The following is an 18,096-nucleotide window of genomic DNA, read 5'->3' on the forward strand; positions in this document are numbered from 1 at the left end:
TGTGGACTTACCACACGTTCCTGTGGTTAGTGGGGACATCCTTTCATCCAAACAACCACTCTGCGGCAAAAACTCAGTATGAAGCACACACACTCTCTCAAACCCCCACACACACACACATACATTGAGCTCATTAATGTGTGCTCAGTGTGCATGGAGAAGACCATATTGCAGCACGGCGAGACACAGGTCAATGGTTTGACTTTGAAACCACAGAGGGTTCCCGCTTAAACACCTTTTCAGCTCTGTCATAACATAATCAACAACACACATTTGATTCCATTGAAATAAAGCTACAGATGATTTGCCTTCGATGCTCTTTAATGATATCAGTGTGGCAGCGTCATGATTGCAGGTGAGCTTTAGGCAAACGTATTATTTGAATGGATTACGTTTTGTTATAAAATCCTATGATCCTGAGCTTTACATCTCTAACGCTCACATTAGCAACCTAAAGTCTGGCTATGTGGGAGCTGGGGTTTAATTGAATTGCAAAGTAAAAAACTTAAACATTATACTCATGGTGTTCGTAGAGCTCTGTGATCTTGTAGCTCTGTGACACTTTAGGATTTAGGGAGAATGGTCTGTGTTCGAGTTAATATCGTCCCTCTGTTCTACAGGGCACGTCCATCTGACAGACTTCAACATCGCAGCCATCGTAAAAGAAGACCTGAAAGCGACGTCCATTGCTGGGACCAAGCCATACATGGGTAAGAAAACACATTATTTAAAACAGAAGCGAAAGGAAACAGTTTGAAACAATGTGCTGTACAGAAATTAAGGGACGTAACAAGATAAACTCCACAGAGGATGCTTATGTTTCCAATGACAACGAGGAGACTAACTTTGTTAAGCCCAGCTTCCCTTCACTGGAGGAAGCATCCTCCCTTTGCTGTTTTGAGAATTTTTTACTGTTCATTCATCACTTGATGTGAGGGGCCAACACCCAACACTAAGAATAGATTCAGGTTATGATTCTGTCTACAGTTTCAAATACAAAATGTTTGATTCAAGAGTCATTTAAAAATAATGAGGGAAAGAATGATGGATTGACAGACACATAAGAAATACTTTTGAGCTTTAAGAAGAAAAGTAGAGAATGCTCCTGTTCAATGCAGTCACTTGGGCATGATATATTTTTTCCATTTAAAAACCATAAAGCCAAGTTCACAGAGTTTGACTTTTGTCAATATTTGCCGCCCCATTGCCAGGAACAAGACACAGCTAAAAATAAGTGGCTGGTTATTGACCAAAATGCTAGTACTTTGTTGTGAGGCACAAAGTGAAGGTTGAGGGCTTAGGGAGCTTAATGAATAAATAATGCTTAGGAGGCCTTTTATGTTACAATTATTAGCTTGGATAAAGATAATATTGATACATTCCCCTTTTGTGTGTGCCTTTCTTCTGTTCCCAAATAGAGTATGCATCTTTGTTGAATTTGAATGCATGAGTCGGAAACCTTAGGGTAGTGTTAACATTTTAGATATTGCCTTTCGAAACCAACATTTTCAGCAACGCTGCATCGCCCTCTTCATGACTTTTAAGTACAGAAGTGATGTTGATGTGGATTCAGCTCCTCCGAGATCAGATAGGAGCTTAACAGGATTTCAGGGGGAAATGAATGACGAGACAGCGCGGGCATGTGTGTGCGTGCGCCTGTTGTTAAGTGTGTGCTCATGATAGAAAATGACTTTGTGACCAAGTGTGATTTCAGGCAAATACTCTGTAGTGTAATAGATAATTTATGGGTACACTTGGAAGAAGGAAATCATGACTCTTTCAGAAGCTTCAGTGAATAAACTAAACGTTGTCCTCTTCAGCAAGGGAACAAAGCAAACCTGATGGCAGGGAAGAGGGTGTGTGTGTGTGTGTGTGTGTGTGTGTGTGTGTGTGTGTGTGTGTGTGTGTGTGTGTGTGTGTGTGTGTGTGTGTGTGTGTGTGTGTGTGTGTGTGTGTGTGTGTGTGTGTGTGTGTGTGTGTGTGTGTGTGTGTGTGTGTGTGTGTGTGTGTGTGTGTGTGTTCCTGAGTATGTATGCTTTCTCTCAGTTAAGATTTTTGACAGTGTAATGCAGATAAAGAAGAGGTGATGTGTGATGAAAATTCTTCTTGGCCATTTAAAACCAGCTTACAGTTGAACCACCTTTTCCCTATAATAGATTATTCATTTCTTTAGGAGGTAGAAAAATCTAACCAGCCAATTTAAAGGTGTGTATAGCTCTTCAATCCCAGAAAGACTTGTCTCATCAATGATTCATAAAAAATGCATTATAATTCTACATTGGCTCAGATAAGATACTGATTATCAGTACCTGCCTGTGGCAAAAAGGGAGAAATGTATGTTATTTTTATTTCAGATGTTTCTTATTCTGTGTAACAGTTTGCCGTCTGCTTTTCAGAAGAAGCTGAAGTTACAACAGGTCTTACATATTCTGTACAGCTCGTGCTATTCTGCTTCAAAAACCCCAATACATGCAACTTGTTATTTAAATGTGACAGCGACTTTACAAATCAGTCTTGTGTATGAATAAACACCCAAATATCTTTTTACATAAAAGATGATCTGACTGGGTTTGGCCTGGTAACACTTCTGTCACACTTCCAACATCCAAAATACTCCCAAGCTATTATTTCAGCCTTACTCTATGGCCATTGCATCTGATGATAAACCTGATGAGAACATTCATGAGGGCATTCACTGTGAGAAGAGGGAACGAGTGTCCAGCGCAGTAATGATGGTCATTAATTAAGACTTCTTCAACTGCAAAGCAGGTTTTAAAGTCTATCACTATTCAACTCCTTCTGCAACAGTTCTGCTACAGTATGCCTGAATACAGACATTCTGGAACATTTATGTAAGAAGGACTGTGTCTGAATTACAAAGAGACAAGACTTTAAAAAAAAAAAAAAAAGGATCACAATACACACACACTAAGAAATATACTATCATTTCACTTTCTGGTATATATTTTTTTCCATCAGCTCCTGAGCTGTTCCAAACCTTCGAGGGGTCCCATCCCGGCTACTCCTTCTCAGTCGACTGGTGGTCGCTGGGCGTCACAGCTTATGAGCTACTAAGAGGACAGGTAACTAATGTCATTTCGTCATATGAACGCCATCAACACTTCCACTTTAAAGGTCACCTATTATGCAAAATACATTTTTTCATGTCTTTTATACATAAACATGTGTCCCCTCTGTGTAAAGAGATTCTGATAGTTTCAGGAAAAAATATTTGCTCACTTTTTGTCCTGATCCATTTATATAAAAACCTGAAAATGAGCTGATAAGATTTTGGCCACTTTATGATGTCATAACGATTTATTTGCTTGTGTAGCCATTAGCCAATAACCAACTAAGGTAACACCCGCCCACCTTATCACCTGAATCTCTTCTGAGAGCACCATTGTGTTCTTTGTCACCAAATATATTTCAAAGGAGCGTGGGGAGTGGCTCCTTATGTTCATCTAAAGTAACAGACCGAGAATCAGCACTTTTGAAACAGGGCTGAAACAGAGGGGATTGTGGGATGCTGCAATGCATGATCTGTTTGGTATTTCGAGCAAAACACTTCAGAGACATGTTTGTATATATCTGAGAACTATAATAACGAAAAACAGTATAATAGGGGACCTTTAAATTCTCTGGCGAATGAGCAGCTGTATTCACACATGGGCTCGATCGATTACACAGACTTGGTACTTGGAAGTTAGCTCGGTTACATCCGCTTAACATCAGTGTTCAACTGATTTTTGACGTTTGCTTTCCCACATTCTGATAATGTCTAGATCATTTCAAGGTTGGAGTGTGTTGATGAAAGGAGCTTAAGAGACACACCCAGAGGCCCTGTTCTGATTTGGCATGAACATGCATCCTTTTTTAAGAGATCACAAGCTTTCAGTTCAAAGTAAAAGTATGAATGCACCCAAGAGACTCCGTTTTGGGGTGGTCTAGGCAGCATAGGGCGACACTCTTAAAGCAGTGTCTAGTAAATGTGTCCTCGGCCACATTAAAGGGTTTCCTACTCAACTGATGTTCTAGGCATGGGAAAAACTAAACGACAACTCGCTGGCTTTGTCCATGACGTCGGTAGGGGTAGAATATTCTTCAGTATTTTTGATGTATTTCTTATGTCACATAAACCACCAAGATCTTCGGTTTCATTACAAAATGTACCCAAATATCCAAACTTACCAAACACATATCGTTGTCGTTGTGAAGAAAAGAACGCCTTATCGACACACAGTCAAACTCTGTATATAATGTTTAGTTTATGTGGGAACTATCACATGAAATGGAAACAAATTCTATTGCTAGTTGTCAACTGACATACTCCCGAGTTGTCCACTTTTTACCACATCACAAAAGACTGATATTAATGCTAGGTCTGAATAAGGCCAGAGTAATATCCTGTTGTTTATATCGCAATTCACTTCAGCATGGCCTTGCACACTTTACTTCAGTGAATAATACATGACACCTAAAATAGTGTTATAGATTCGCGAGTCATTTGCCTGAGCCTTGACAAAATAAAGCAGGGGTGACGTTTTAATTGAATTTTAAGTTCAAGCTAACCTTACTGTGGAGGATGATATTCAAATGTTTAGTCATGGTGAGAGACAATTTGGTTCAGGAGAATAAGAAAATAGAGGTAGCCACATAATTGGAATTGATTTTTTAAAAAGTATTATTTATTTATTTCATGCAGGTGCCATTTGAAGAAGTTCAATTCTGATGTCATGAAAATAAACACAGGGTATAATGCTTCCACTCAATACCCCAGCTATATCTGGCAGAGTCTTAGACAACAGTCTGTATTTAGGACTCAACTTAGGCTGCAGCTCCAGAATGTTCTCTCATGTTTCAGGATGGTGATTACTCAAACTACAGTACCCTCTGTCTACACTGACAAGGACCCAGAACACCTGAAACTGATCTGGAGCTATCATCAAGTGATCCTAAAATCAATTCTCCTATTGCAACATTGAAGTGCTCTCACTTTCAACCTCATCCATAAAACCGTGGACAGTTATTTTACCCAAAGACTTTTTTCTCCCTTTCTAATATGCATTCTATCCTTTCTGTTATATCTTACTCCCACTGAAAAAGCTTTATTTGAGCAAAAACCTTCAAATGAATAGCTTATGTTCTGTCCTCTTTCTAACCTCAAAGCTGCATCACACCTACACCCGTCTTCTCTGTGTCCTGTGATTTTTCAAGAACTTTCAACCTTCACTCATTCAAGAAAGTATTGCCGAGCGTACACTTAAACAGCCGGAAATTAACCAGAGTGACCGAGACGTTAGTCCCTTTTCATAAGTTCCCTCTCCTAAACTTTCTTTCACCCCTCTCTCTGCACTCCTCACTGTCTCCCAACACATTTATGTTCACTTCATCCCTCTGTATCCTAGGGACTTTCTACTACACCTTTCAAGACTTTTCTTTGACTCCCCCAAATGTTGTATCATCTATAAAGTATAAATCAGTCTCATGGCATTAAATACCAGCCTGCAGAATTATTTGGCTGTTGAAAATGAAGTGTTAGCTCACTGTTATCCAGCTCCAGGCGCCTTTTCATCCCTTCTCAGCCTTTACTTTATCTTGTTTCTTCCTAAGCTCCAGTAACCACATCTTACTTAATTCAAGCTTTGCTGAGAAGATGGACCTTTCTCTCACTAATCAGGGTTAGGGTTGTATCGTAAACAAACAATGTGGGAGACGCAGGCAAAGGGAAGGACTGTCCACCTTCAACCAGTCTGACCCAGCTTTGTCTTGACATTCTCCAACTCGAGTTAGAGGAGTCTTTCCGTCCCAGACTCGAGAGTGGAGAAGGACTGGTGATAAGAACTTTCAACAGGCTTTTCCTTGTTTTCTGACCCACAAATTGCCCACTCACAATCAAAAGCAAAAGTTGTAGTTCTTGGAGAAGGGTCCTTTATTCTCTGTTTCTTCTATCATTTGTTCTCATCAGTGCAGGAAATGGGTTCACAGAGGGCGAGTACAGCATAAGAGGAACAGAGTGTAGATAGGGCTAACTCTATAACAAACTTTGAGACTGTTATGAAACAAACTCCTCCTGACAGTGAACACAAGCTTTCTGTAACATTGTCTCCTCTCTTCCCCTCTTTACAGAGACCATATGTGATGAGATCCAGTACACCAGCTAATGAGATCCTGCAGACCTTTCACAAGGTCCATCCCAGCTACCAAGCATCCTGGTCTTTGGAGATGAAGTCTCTACTCAGAAAGGTAACCGAGTGGCGTGTCACATATGCATAACGCACAATATACAGAGCAGATGGATCTCTTCTTTTTTCACTTTATACGTATCCTCCTATCACCACTCATGTACAGAACAAAACAAAACAACAACAATGACTTCCCAAAGGCCATTGGACTCAACGAAGATCTGTACAACCAGGGCAGGGGGTGTTTTTTTTCCATGTGTGCAAAAATGTTAATAAATTACTGTAAAAGTATTGTTTGATATCTAGTAAAACCACACTGAGCAGCATCTGAGTCTGGCCCTATACATGCTTTATTAAAATAACAAGTTTATTTGATTATCACGTATTAGTTAATGCCGTTTCTCTTCAGCCCTTCAGTAATATGTAAAATGTCTGCCTTTCAGTGTTGTTGTTAATATGTCTTCCCCATGTGAACTGACAACGACTTATGCGCCACTCCTACATAATAAATATGGCGTGTGTACAGTGTACAATATGTGCCTTCCATCTTAAGCTCAGGACATGGAGTGACTACCCCCCCGTGATTTTGTAGTGTAGGGCTGATCTCTGTCTAAACTGGGTGGGTGGGGGTGTCATATTGTACAACAGATAGTTCTTAGAATTTGGTCCACCACGCCTCCAGAATGAACTGGTCATTTATTTCAAACTGCACTTGCCATCTTCTCACATAGATTATGCCTGGTGGCAAAAAGCCAAAACCACACTACTCAATACTACAATACTGTAAAATGACATGGAAAATGTTGACCAATCTGACAATTGTACTATTGTAATAAATAGTTAACAGACGAGGGAGGCAATGGGCTAATCTTGATGAGTATAGCTTTTTCTAAGTGGCCCCTCTGCTACTTTTGGGGTGATTTTGCTCTTCAGCTTGAATCCTTTAGTTCCAGTGGGAATATAACTATCCATACCTGACACCAGCATTTAATTTGGGCGCACAAAGTACATCTCCAGAATCTTAATTAGGGTAACTTTAATTATTGCAGCCCTACTGTGTATTCTAGTGTTGTACGCATAAGCAAAACAAGTCTGGCAGTGCTGCTTTAGAATGATTAAAATCTAGATTAATCAGTATTCAAAAAAAGACATCGTTAGTGAAGAACTGTGACTCATTGTATTATTGTTATATGATGTAAAGGTACAGTGTAAACACACAGGGCAGTACAAATCTTGGCACTGGAAAAAGTGAGTGTTCATTTCACTCCTTAATTACAATCATTTAGAAGTATTTTCATTTAAACTTGTATATTAGCATATCCTTAGATCTTAACAGCCTATGCATAATTAACTGCCAAAGAGTGTTATTTTTGTTTCAATTAAGCCACTGGCAAAGCTAACAGACACACTGTGGCTATAGTATTTGGGTTTTGTCTTGGCAGCGATCCACTGCAGTCAAACTGTTGCATTGCTTCGTGCTCAGACTCCCTGAACCTCATTGGCATTCCAGTGGCATGTGCGTATGTGTGTGTGGGAGTGAAAGAGAGAGTGTGTGAAAAAGGAGAGTTAAAGAGAAAGAGAGAGATGTAAAGAAAGTGAGAATGTAAGGGGAGAATTCCATGCTCCATATATTTGTCCTTCACACTTCACGACCCCTTCAATCTTCCTCAACACCATTTCCTTCCTATATGTTCGTCATTCACTTTTCCTCCTTTGCTTTCCCCTCCCTCCCTCTCTCTCTCTCCATCTTCTATTCTCCTTTCCTTTAAAGTCTTCCACCCCCATCCTCTTCATCGCTGTATCCTCATTCACATCCTTTAGGGCAAACATGTGCTGTTGTCTCAGTGGGACTAAACCTCCAACTTTTCTGCCATGCCTCCCTGTGGACAATTGTTATTACTCTAATCCTTTTGTCTCCCTCAGTTGCTGTGCATAGATGTCCAGAATCGCATTTCCTGTCTAGCAGAGCTGCAGGATCTGGACTACATGTCAGATGTCAACTGGGACGCTGTGCTCAGCAAACTGCTTCCTCCAGGTTTTATTCCCAATGTGAGTATCAGAAATAAACAGTGTTCTACCCAACAAAATGTTCAAATCTGAAGTGTTTTTCTGACGTCGACAAAAAGTACAGCACTGTCCAATGCTTTCAAAACAAAACCACACCCTCACAAAATTAAGAAATACGATAAATTACATCTTTGACCATGAAGGCATGATTTTCTTTTTCATTTATATATATTTCAGAATTTGAAGAAGCCAGAGCTACCCACTCCCAATCTAATATGTTCTATTTGGGCTGTAGTCACCCCCCTCTGCTGGGCTTTGGTAGATCTCCCACTGTGTGTAAACATCCAGTTTCAGAGACAAAGACAAAAAAAACACAGCCACACACCTCAGAGAAAGCCTCTGCATGTCTACCTGCGGTCGGTCTCTGGATTCTTATGACGAGTAAGGGGAAGATAGTGTTTGCCCGATACATCAACATGCTGTGAGTGTAGCTGCTCGGCTGTGCTTTCTCTGTAGTGTCAGCTCTTTAAATTAGCTGCACTGATTAAATGTCCCCAGTTAAAGCTGGTAACTGTGCAGACTCTGAAGGTGTGACAGAACATCTGAATGAAAGCTTACACCAGTAAAAAGGCCAGTTCATTTCATTCAGTTTAACAACTGCCATTAAAAATAAACAAAAAATACAGATTTCACTGGACTACTGAATCACCCTGCATGTATACCTCCTTTGAAAATACTGTATCCATGGAGCTAACCAATGTTCCTTAATTATGGGCACAGATATTCATTCTAGCAGATACAGTCATTATGGCTATGCCTCCATCTAATGATTATACTTACAATCTACTAATTGTTTTCTTGACAAATAAAAAAAAAGTTTGTACTATAAAGTGCACAGTCACAGTTTCCTTAGAGGTGGGGGTAGGTCATTTTGGAGAAACCAGCTCGAGTGCGCTGGAATTTGAAAATACACAGCCGGAAGAAATCTATAGGTTACTTACGTAACCCCAGTTCTCAGAGTAACATGAAGTGAGATGTCTCACTATGGGATGCGCCTCATCGCGGAGCAAACAGAAGCATCAATCTCATTAAGCCAATCCTGATTGGCTGGTGATCTTGACGTCAGCGTCAGGGAATCTACCCCCTATAAGTAGCTTGCGCTACGCCGCATGCATCATTCAAAATAAGCACCTCTTCTCGCTTCACCATAGCAAGGAGGGCCGTCTGGTGAGACATCTCACTTCATGTTACTCTGAGAACTGGGGTTACGTAAGTAACCTATAGTTCTCATTCGTAACACTCCGTTCGATGTCTCACTATGGGATATTGTAGCTCCCGTATTGCCAGACGAGCTTATCTCGAAAATCACCAAACCCAACCAGAATTTAACAGTTAGAGCTCTAACTCAGCAGGGGGCCCAGCACTGCATGGGCCACACTGGGAGCAGAGACGTCTAATCTGTAAAAGCGGACAAAAGTGAGCGGCGAGGACCAGCTCGCTGCTGCACAAATGTCTTGGATGGAAACACCCTTGAACAAAGCCCAGGATATAGCCAGACCACGAGTCGAATGAGCACGCAAACCCGAAGGTGCCTGCAGACCCTGACTCGTGTAAGCCAAAGCAATTGCCTCCACAATCCAGTGAGAGAGCCGTTGCTTAGTAACAGGCTTGCCCTTCTGAGGGTTAGCCCAGGACACAAAGAGTTGGTCATTATGACGAAACTCTTTTGATCTGTCCATATAAGTGCGTAAAGCACGGACTGGACATAGCAAATTCGGCTGCTGTTCCCCGGAGGGACACAGCGGCGGAGGAAATGCCTCAATGTCAATGGGGGTACATGAACCAACCATCTTAGGTATAAAGGCAGGGTTGTGCTTCAGCAACACTCTCGTTAACCCTTGGGCGAACTGAGTGCATGAAGGATGTACAGATAGCGCATGAATGTCACTGACTCGCTTGGCGGATGCCAGGGCCAATAACAACACTGTCTTGAGTGACAGGTGCTTCAAGTCAGCTTCTTCCAGGGGTTCAAATGGGGCTCGAGTGAGTCCATCTAAAACCACTGTCAAGTCCCATAAGGGCACCAGTGACCTGGAAACAGGAAGGAGCCTGCGAGCTCCCTTCATAAAACGGCAGACCAGAGGATGCTGGCCGGCCGTCTTACCCTCAAAGCCCACATGGCATGCAGCAATAGCAGCCAGGTACACTTTGATCGTGGAGAAAGCTCTGTGTTTATCAATTAGGTCCTGTAGAAATTATAAAATCACTCCCACAGGGCATTGAAAAGAGGTGTGCCCTATTTGAAGGCACCAGTCCTCAAACACCCTCCACTTACAGTCATAAAGAGACCTAGTGGAGGAAGCTCTCGCACTCTGAATAGTGTTTATCAACTTCTGCGGGAGACCCACTGCATTCAGATTATACCACTCACGGGCCAGGCCCATAGGGCTATGCGCTCCGGGTGTGGGTGAAAGATCGTCCCCCCCGCTTGAGACAGTATGTCTCTGCGTAGCGGGAGCTGCCACGGCTGACCGCACAGCAGCTGATATATCTCCGCCGGCCAGTACATTGCAGGCCAGTGCGGAGCTATCAGGATCATTGTGTGTCGCCGTTCCCTCACTCTGGCCAGAGTTGGGGGTATCAGCGCCAGGGGTGGAAACGCGTACAGGAGGACCGGAGGCCAAATGTGCGCGAGCGCGTCCACGCCTAATGGTGCGTTTTGATCGCGCATTGAAAAGAAAAGCTGACAGTGAGCATTTTCTTTTGATAAGAACAGATCTACCGCGGCTCGGCCGTAACGCACCCACAGCTGACTCACAACCATTGGATGTAGAGGCCAGTCTGCATATAGTGGTACGCCTCTGGACAGCAGGTCTGCCCCGAGGTTCATCACACCCGGTACGTGCGTCGCTCTTAGAGAGAGGAGACGGCCGCAGCTCCACAAGATCAGTTTGCGTGCCAGCATGTGTAACTGGAGAGAGCGCAAACCCCCTTGTCGGTTTATATACGATATTGTGGTCGTATTGTCCGTCCTCACGAGGACATGGTGTCCTCTGAGAAAAGGCAGAAAGCGTTTTAGGGTGAGGAACACCGCTAAAAGCTCCAGGTAATTTATGTGCGACCGCTGGAGGTCTCTGCTCCAGAGACCCCTCACCGGACGACCTTCGTAAATACCTCCCCAGCCTGTCATACATGCGTCTGTGGTGACCACCTTCCGTGAAAGGACAGCACCCATAGGCACGCCCCGTACCAGAAAAGTCGGGTGCAGACAGTGGCGCAGTGCCATTACGCATTTCACAGTAACCATCACTCTCCGCGCGCCATGACGCGCAGGGTTTAGTTTTAGAGCGGCTACCCAGCGCTGAAACTCCCTCATGTGTAACCGTCACAGTCGTACGACCAGGATGGCTGACGCCATGAGCCCCAGTAACCGCAGACATGATCTGAAAAGAACATGTTTGCGCAGCTGGAAATGAGCGAGGCAAGCTCTGAAAGCTTTCACTCTTTCCGCTGACAGACGGGCTGTAAAAGGCACCGAGTTCAGGTGTAAACCCAGGAAGAGTACAGTCTGTGCCGGGCACAACATGCTCTTTTCTGTGTTTATTATGAAACCCAGGTCGAGCAGGTGCTTTACGAGGACATTTGTCTGCGTAATAGCCTCCTGTTCCGACTGTGCGAGAAGCAGCCAGTCGTCTAGGTAGGTTGCCAGGCGAATACCCTGTTGTCTTAACGGGGCTATCGCGGCTTCCGTACATCGTACAAACACTCTTGGACTGAGAGACAGACCGAAGGGAAGTACTCTGTATTCGTAACAGGTTCCCTGAAATGCGAACCTCAGATATTTCCTGTGTGGGTAATATACTGGGATGTGGAAATACGCATCTTTCAGGTCGACTGATGTAAACCAGTCGTTTTGTCACACGAGACGCAGCAGAGATGTGTGAGTGAGCATCCTGACTTTGTATCTTTTTAGATATTTGTTCAGAGCCCTCAAATCTAGTATAGGCCGAATTCCGTTCCCTCCTCGTTTGGGAACAAGGAAATACTTGGAATAAAAGCCGCTCTGACTCTGCTCGGCGGGTATTATAGATATAGCCTTCTTTTCTAGAAGTGAGAGAATATCTCTCTCCAGAATATGGGCCGACTCTCCCCGGGCTTGTGAATACAGAACGCCCGAGAAGCGAGGGGGGGTGACAGCGAATTGGAGCCTGTAGCCCCGTGTTACTGTCTTGAAAACCCAAGCAGACGTTGTGATCATCTCCCACTGTTTGCTCCTTAGAGCCAGCGGAGATGTCACGTCTCTTACCCTCTGAGTCTCTATTTGTTGTGTTATGGGGCCCTCTAGTGTCTGAACACGATGGTACCCCATTTCGACAATCCCCACCGAGACTTCGCATGCGCGTGACGGTGGTGCCTTCACAACCCCAGCTGGCACTGCGCATGCGCGGGACGGTAGCGGCTCTATAACCCCAGTCGTCACTGCGCATGCGCATGGCGGTGGTGCCTTCACAGACCCGTCTATTATCCGCCTTTTGAGAGAGGCCGTAGCTGCTCTCAAAAGAGGGACAGGCGACAGACTGTTTATTGTTTTATTGTCTTTCTTTTCATTTTTTTTGACTGCGCCCTCGGCTTGAAGCCTGGATGCGACAGTGAAAAATTGTTTATTTGAAAACAACAACAATTGTGACATGTGTTTTTGTGACTTAGGCAGATAGCAGACTCGCTGTCTCTGGTATTAAGTCTGTTTCCCTTCTGGCGTGAACTTGAGAATGGCGTTGCGGCATCACTCGAGGCGGCGGGAAGATGGAGGCCTGGTGGCACCCCGAAAACACATCTGGAGCTGGGGAACAGGGAACTTCCAGCTCTGTCACCGAGGAGAGGAGAGGAGGCTGTCCGGCCGCCCGCTTCTTCTTCCTCGACTGGTGACCGAAAATCGGAGTCGGCTGTGCCTGAACAGCAGCTGCCGAAACCGGAGATTTCCTCGGCCAACTCGTCCTCGTCTCCTGCCTGGGCTGGGGACTCGGGGCGGGCTGTGGCCTCTGCTGCCTCGGTACCTTGAACCGGGCAGGACGTGAGGCAACTTGGGCGAAGGACTGCCGCGAGACCGTCGCAGGTAGCGGCTGGACCCTTCGGGGGAGACAGAGGTGGAGGGCCTCGTCTTCCTTCTTTTTCGACTCACATCTCAGCTGCATCGAGACTAAAGCGGAGCCGAAAATACCCTCGGGAACGATAGGCATGTCAAGAACATCCTCCTTTTCCCGGTCTGGGAGGTTGGTCAGGTTGAGCCACCTGGCTCTCTCCTGTACCACCATTATGCCCATGACTTTGCCCGTGGCCTGGACTGCACAGCGCTGCACACGGAGGCAAATGTCCGTGATCGCTGCGATCTCGGCCCAGGTTTGCTTGATAGGTCCTCGCAGAGCTCCGCCTGGTAGGCGGTCAGCAGTGAGGAGACATTGAGTGCCCTGGCGGACAACGCTGCGGCTTTATAGGCCCGTTCCGTCATCGCTGACTGGAACCGGGTCTGCCTTCACCGGTAGCGTGGGGTTCCTGCTTGGTGTCAGAGCCAGCCTCGGTTGGAGGTGGGCTGCCACCAGCGGTTCCATGGGCGGCATGCGGAGCAGGCCAAGCCTCTCCATACCGTCACAGTCCAGGGAGGAGGCACCCTGGATTGGGGCCTTATTACTGAAGGGGCGGTCTCTCCACGAGACCGACACCTCGTCCAGCATCTCCGGGAAGATTGGAAGGAGCTGCCTCTTCGTCCTCGCTGCTTGGGGCAAAGTCTTCCCCTCGTAGCGAGATCTGGAGGTCTCCTTGGCAATTTCAGGCCATGGGATGTCCAGCCTGGACGCGGCCCGTTGACACACGGCCTGCAGGTCCATGCTCAGACAGGGCGAAGCTGGTGCGCTATCGCCCGGGAGAGCAGCCATCGCTCCCGGCTTTGCAGCCTGAGCTGATGACGGCTGCCGCTGTTATTGAGCCCCAGCCTGACACAGCGCGGGGCTCAATCTCCGCGGCAGACGCCCCCATGTCTTGATTGCCGGCCGGCGAAACAGCGGACATGAGGAGCTCCTGTCCCGACAAGCTAGCTTGGCGTGCTAGCCGTCGGCGGAGGCTCTTGATTGTGAAGCGGGCACAATGCCCGCACGAGCCGGGGTTATTGATTGTTCCAGCCCGAGACAGGACGAGCAGACCTGGTGTGAGTCTGTGCCTGATATCTTCAACCCGCAGCCGCAGAGCCGAGCCTCCGAGTCCCTGACTCCTCTGGTGTGAGGGAGAGAAGCGTCCATCTCGTTCGCCGTGGTGACGGCGTGGAGAGGACCCGCTCGTAACAGGTACGTTGCTGAGAAAAAATCCTTCCCCACCTGTCGTTAATCCGGAGAAAAAACGACGGTGTAGAATTTTATTCTCAAAGAATATTAACTGGTGTGTTAATACCCTTTTTATCTTCCCCTCCTCTGGTGTGAGAGAGAAAAAGAAAAAACCGTCCCCGCTACCTTGGTGTCGGTAGTGAGGAAAGGCAAGCTAGTAACAGGTGTGTTACCAGCTTGAAAAATCAAAACCTTACCTTTAATTCCGAAGAAAGAAACGGCGAGGTAGATTGCAACACTAACTGGTGTGTTAGTATTAACAGTCTTCTTGCAGAAGTATATATAGAAGTAGCCGGCGAGCGCCCGTCGACCGAAGTTAGCTCGGATAGCTTGGTTCCGTCTGTGGACTGTGTGAGCTAGCCCAGCTACCAATAGAGATGTGCTCTGAAGCAAGAAGAGGTGTTTGAATGATGCATGCGGCGTAGCGCAAGCTACTTATAGGGGTAGATTCCCTGACGCTGACATCAAGATCACCAGCCAATCAGGATTGGCGTAATGAGATTGATGCTTCTGTTTGCTCCGCGATGAGGCGCATCCCATAGTGAGACATCGAACGGAGTGTTACGAATGAGAACTGCTACTTCCTTACATAGCCCCTCCTCCAACACACACAAACGCACACATGACCAATGAGGGCACGAGATAAGTTTGTGCACAGATGGAAGGCTGACAGGCAGGTTGGCCATCCAGTTATTTTAGCCGGGCCGGCTCAGATGATTGGTCGTGCTTTTTACAGTACTACGGCTTCCACAGAGGACATTTTTTAATGGATTTTTTTGTCAAAGCACTTCAGATATTCATTGATATCGGGATGTTAAGAGCATTCCATGGAATATAACAAAAAGTGTATCTCGAGCCGGTTTCTCAAACTTACCTACCCCACCTTTAAGTGTAAAATAACATCTTGGATCTTGTTTATATCAACCTACATTTAAAAAAAAAAAAAAAAAACAGAGTTTTGGTTGGAAGATTACTTTACGGCAGGGGTGGGGAACCTTTTTCGTCTCAAGGGCCATTTCAATTTTTTCAACATCCTCCGAGGGCCGTACAAATTATTGACCTCTGCTTAAAAAAACTAAAATCACAGCCCATTCATTGGGCCTTTCTTTCATGCTGTGCAAATAAAAAGCATCCTCTTAATCCAGATATCTCACCATGACTCGCGAATGCATGCACGTGCACGGTGTGGCATGACCACCACAACAGAAAGATATGGACACAAGATGTGTGCAAATGTATTTAGTTTCATATCCATGTGGACACGATTTAAGTGGAGGGGGTACCTCACACCCTCTAGGGGGGTCCGGGGGGCATGCTCCCCCGGGAAGATTTGTTTTTAAATAAGTTAAAAGCATCAATCTGGTGCACTTTGAAAGCAACATGAAGAGATCTATGGATACATCTCTCAACATCCATATGAAACAGAACTGTAAGCAGATTTTCTTTTTCTTTATGGATATTTTACAAATCACTCCCCTTTCAAACTGTATTCTTCTTTATTAATAACAACTTTGTTTTACTGTCATACAGTATGATATACCTGTTTACTTTATTCTCTTATTTAATTATAACTATAATGATCATATCAATAATAATAATAATAATACATTACATTTATAAAGCGCTTTTCCTGGTGCTCAAAGCGCTTACAAGCAAGTGAAACAAAAATAACAACAGATAAATAAAGATAAAATAAATAAAGATGATGATAAAGATGTGCCTTTACCTCACTGGTTGGAGAAAAAGCTTCTTATATTCGTTAGCATAGCTAGCTAACCAGATGCTAATAACAACAAAGTTATTGACTGTATGATCAGTATGACAGATGAACAGATCGCCCACTGGGCTTTCAATTAAAGACACAGCCACGCAAAAACTGCGGCATGTGTACGGCTCCTTATGGGTACTGGAATTTCTCAAGTGCCGGAGCGGCGTTCTGGCGTTCTGGTGCTCTCTGTCAAAACTGCACCCCTGTCAGACACATTAGACTCGTGTTGTGTTCAAGGACCCTAATCTTGGCCAGGAAAAACAGGCACTCGCTTTTTTTATTTTTTTGCGGTCTATATTTCTTCAATTTTTTTATTTTTTGCGTGTGTTTATAAATTACCTCGAGTAATGGTCTCGCGGGCCATATACGGCCCGGAGGCCGGAGGTTCCCCACCCCTGCTTTACGGCAATGATCGAGCAATATAAAAACTGAATTGTTTTAGTGAAGCAGCAAGGTGACCATAACTGTCACTCTTTAGTGCCAGGGTTGAATACGTGCAGAATAATGACTCTGAAAAGGAAAAGATGACTAAATTAATTTATCACATTTTGAGAGTACTGTGACTGTGCAGAGCAGCGGACATCCCCAGCGGGCAGGCTGGCACATCAGACGAACAGTACAGAGGATCGATAGGGAATTGACAGTGTCTATCTAATTATAGGCCTATCCTCTGTCTTTAGTCCTTTATAGACTATTATAATGCCGGAACAGAAAAGGAGAACTCTCTCCTGATGCTGTGTTTCCTAACTTCCCAGCATTAAGTCTGATTTGACCTGCTTGCTGTCTGAGCCTTGTCTTTTTTTGTGAAATTAAAAGGGGCACTTACATTATTCTTTATTCCCTTTGTTTTGATCACATACAGTAAGCATACATCTTGCACACACTTCTGTAAGACAAATGTAAGCAATAAACAGCTCATTAAATTACTTTAACAGAATACCCGAGCAAAATGAAATGCACTTTACAGTCATAGTTCATATCCTGACTTATTGACAGGTAAGTGCACTGCAGAAACACAGTTATAATAACCGTCATTGAAATATTTTGGCATTTAGAGTTTATCTTTACATTTAATGAGATTCAATATTTGGACCCATTGATCTGTTGGTTGTTGGTTTTAATGTCTGCCTGCATGGTTCTGTGTTTCTGTAGAGGCGGAGATTAAACTGTGACCCCACATTTGAGCTGGAGGAAATGATCCTGGAGTCCAAACCGCTTCACAAGAAGAAGAAAAGGCTTGCTAGAAAAACCAAGGACCAGGGATCAGATGGCTCCCCACAGGTAAGGTGTTGGGAAAATACTGAATGTTCTCTTCTAATATCAGAGTAGCACATGTTAACAAAGGCCCTACGTAGCTGTGTACGTAACAGGATGTATGATTACCTAGAAGAGCGTCAGAACACACTGTTTTAGGCATGATAGCTATGTGACAACCATTAAAATGATGATTCCGCCTCTATGGAGTCAGACATATGACTGTCATGTTTATTGCTTACGCAGGCCTTAGCTAATCTGAACTAAACATTGAATACTGTTTTGAACCGGTATTCTCCATCTTGTGACTGTGTAACACCCTCTCTTGTATACAGTATAAGCATGTCAAGGACACCTTTCTGGGAACTAGTTTTACCACGCAGCTCTGTGTGTGATGACTACTTCCATTCTTGCAAGGATAATAAATACATGTATCCTGATATTGAAGACCAAGCCGGTGACGAGTGATATTTTTCCAAACATAAGGCGTTCAACTAGAAACACTAAAATC

The 18,096-nt window shown here is 44.5% G+C and overlaps 1 protein-coding gene across 1 annotated transcript in view; it reads left to right on the forward strand.

The window, feature by feature from the left end:
* The window catches only part of stk32a (serine/threonine kinase 32A), a 68,516-nt gene that overhangs the window by 41,679 nt on the left and 8,741 nt on the right, over positions 1 to 18,096 (forward strand). The window contains exons 8-12 of the mRNA XM_079649879.1: positions 621 to 710; positions 2,980 to 3,083; positions 6,130 to 6,246; positions 8,109 to 8,234; positions 17,484 to 17,612. Coding sequence (XP_079506005.1) covers positions 621 to 710; positions 2,980 to 3,083; positions 6,130 to 6,246; positions 8,109 to 8,234; positions 17,484 to 17,612 — 566 coding nt within the window. The remainder of the gene's footprint in view (positions 1 to 620; positions 711 to 2,979; positions 3,084 to 6,129; positions 6,247 to 8,108; positions 8,235 to 17,483; positions 17,613 to 18,096) is intronic.

Source organism: Notothenia rossii (assembly GCF_949606895.1).
Source record: "Notothenia rossii genome assembly, chromosome: 9".
NCBI classification, from domain to species: Eukaryota; Metazoa; Chordata; class Actinopteri; order Perciformes; family Nototheniidae; genus Notothenia; species Notothenia rossii.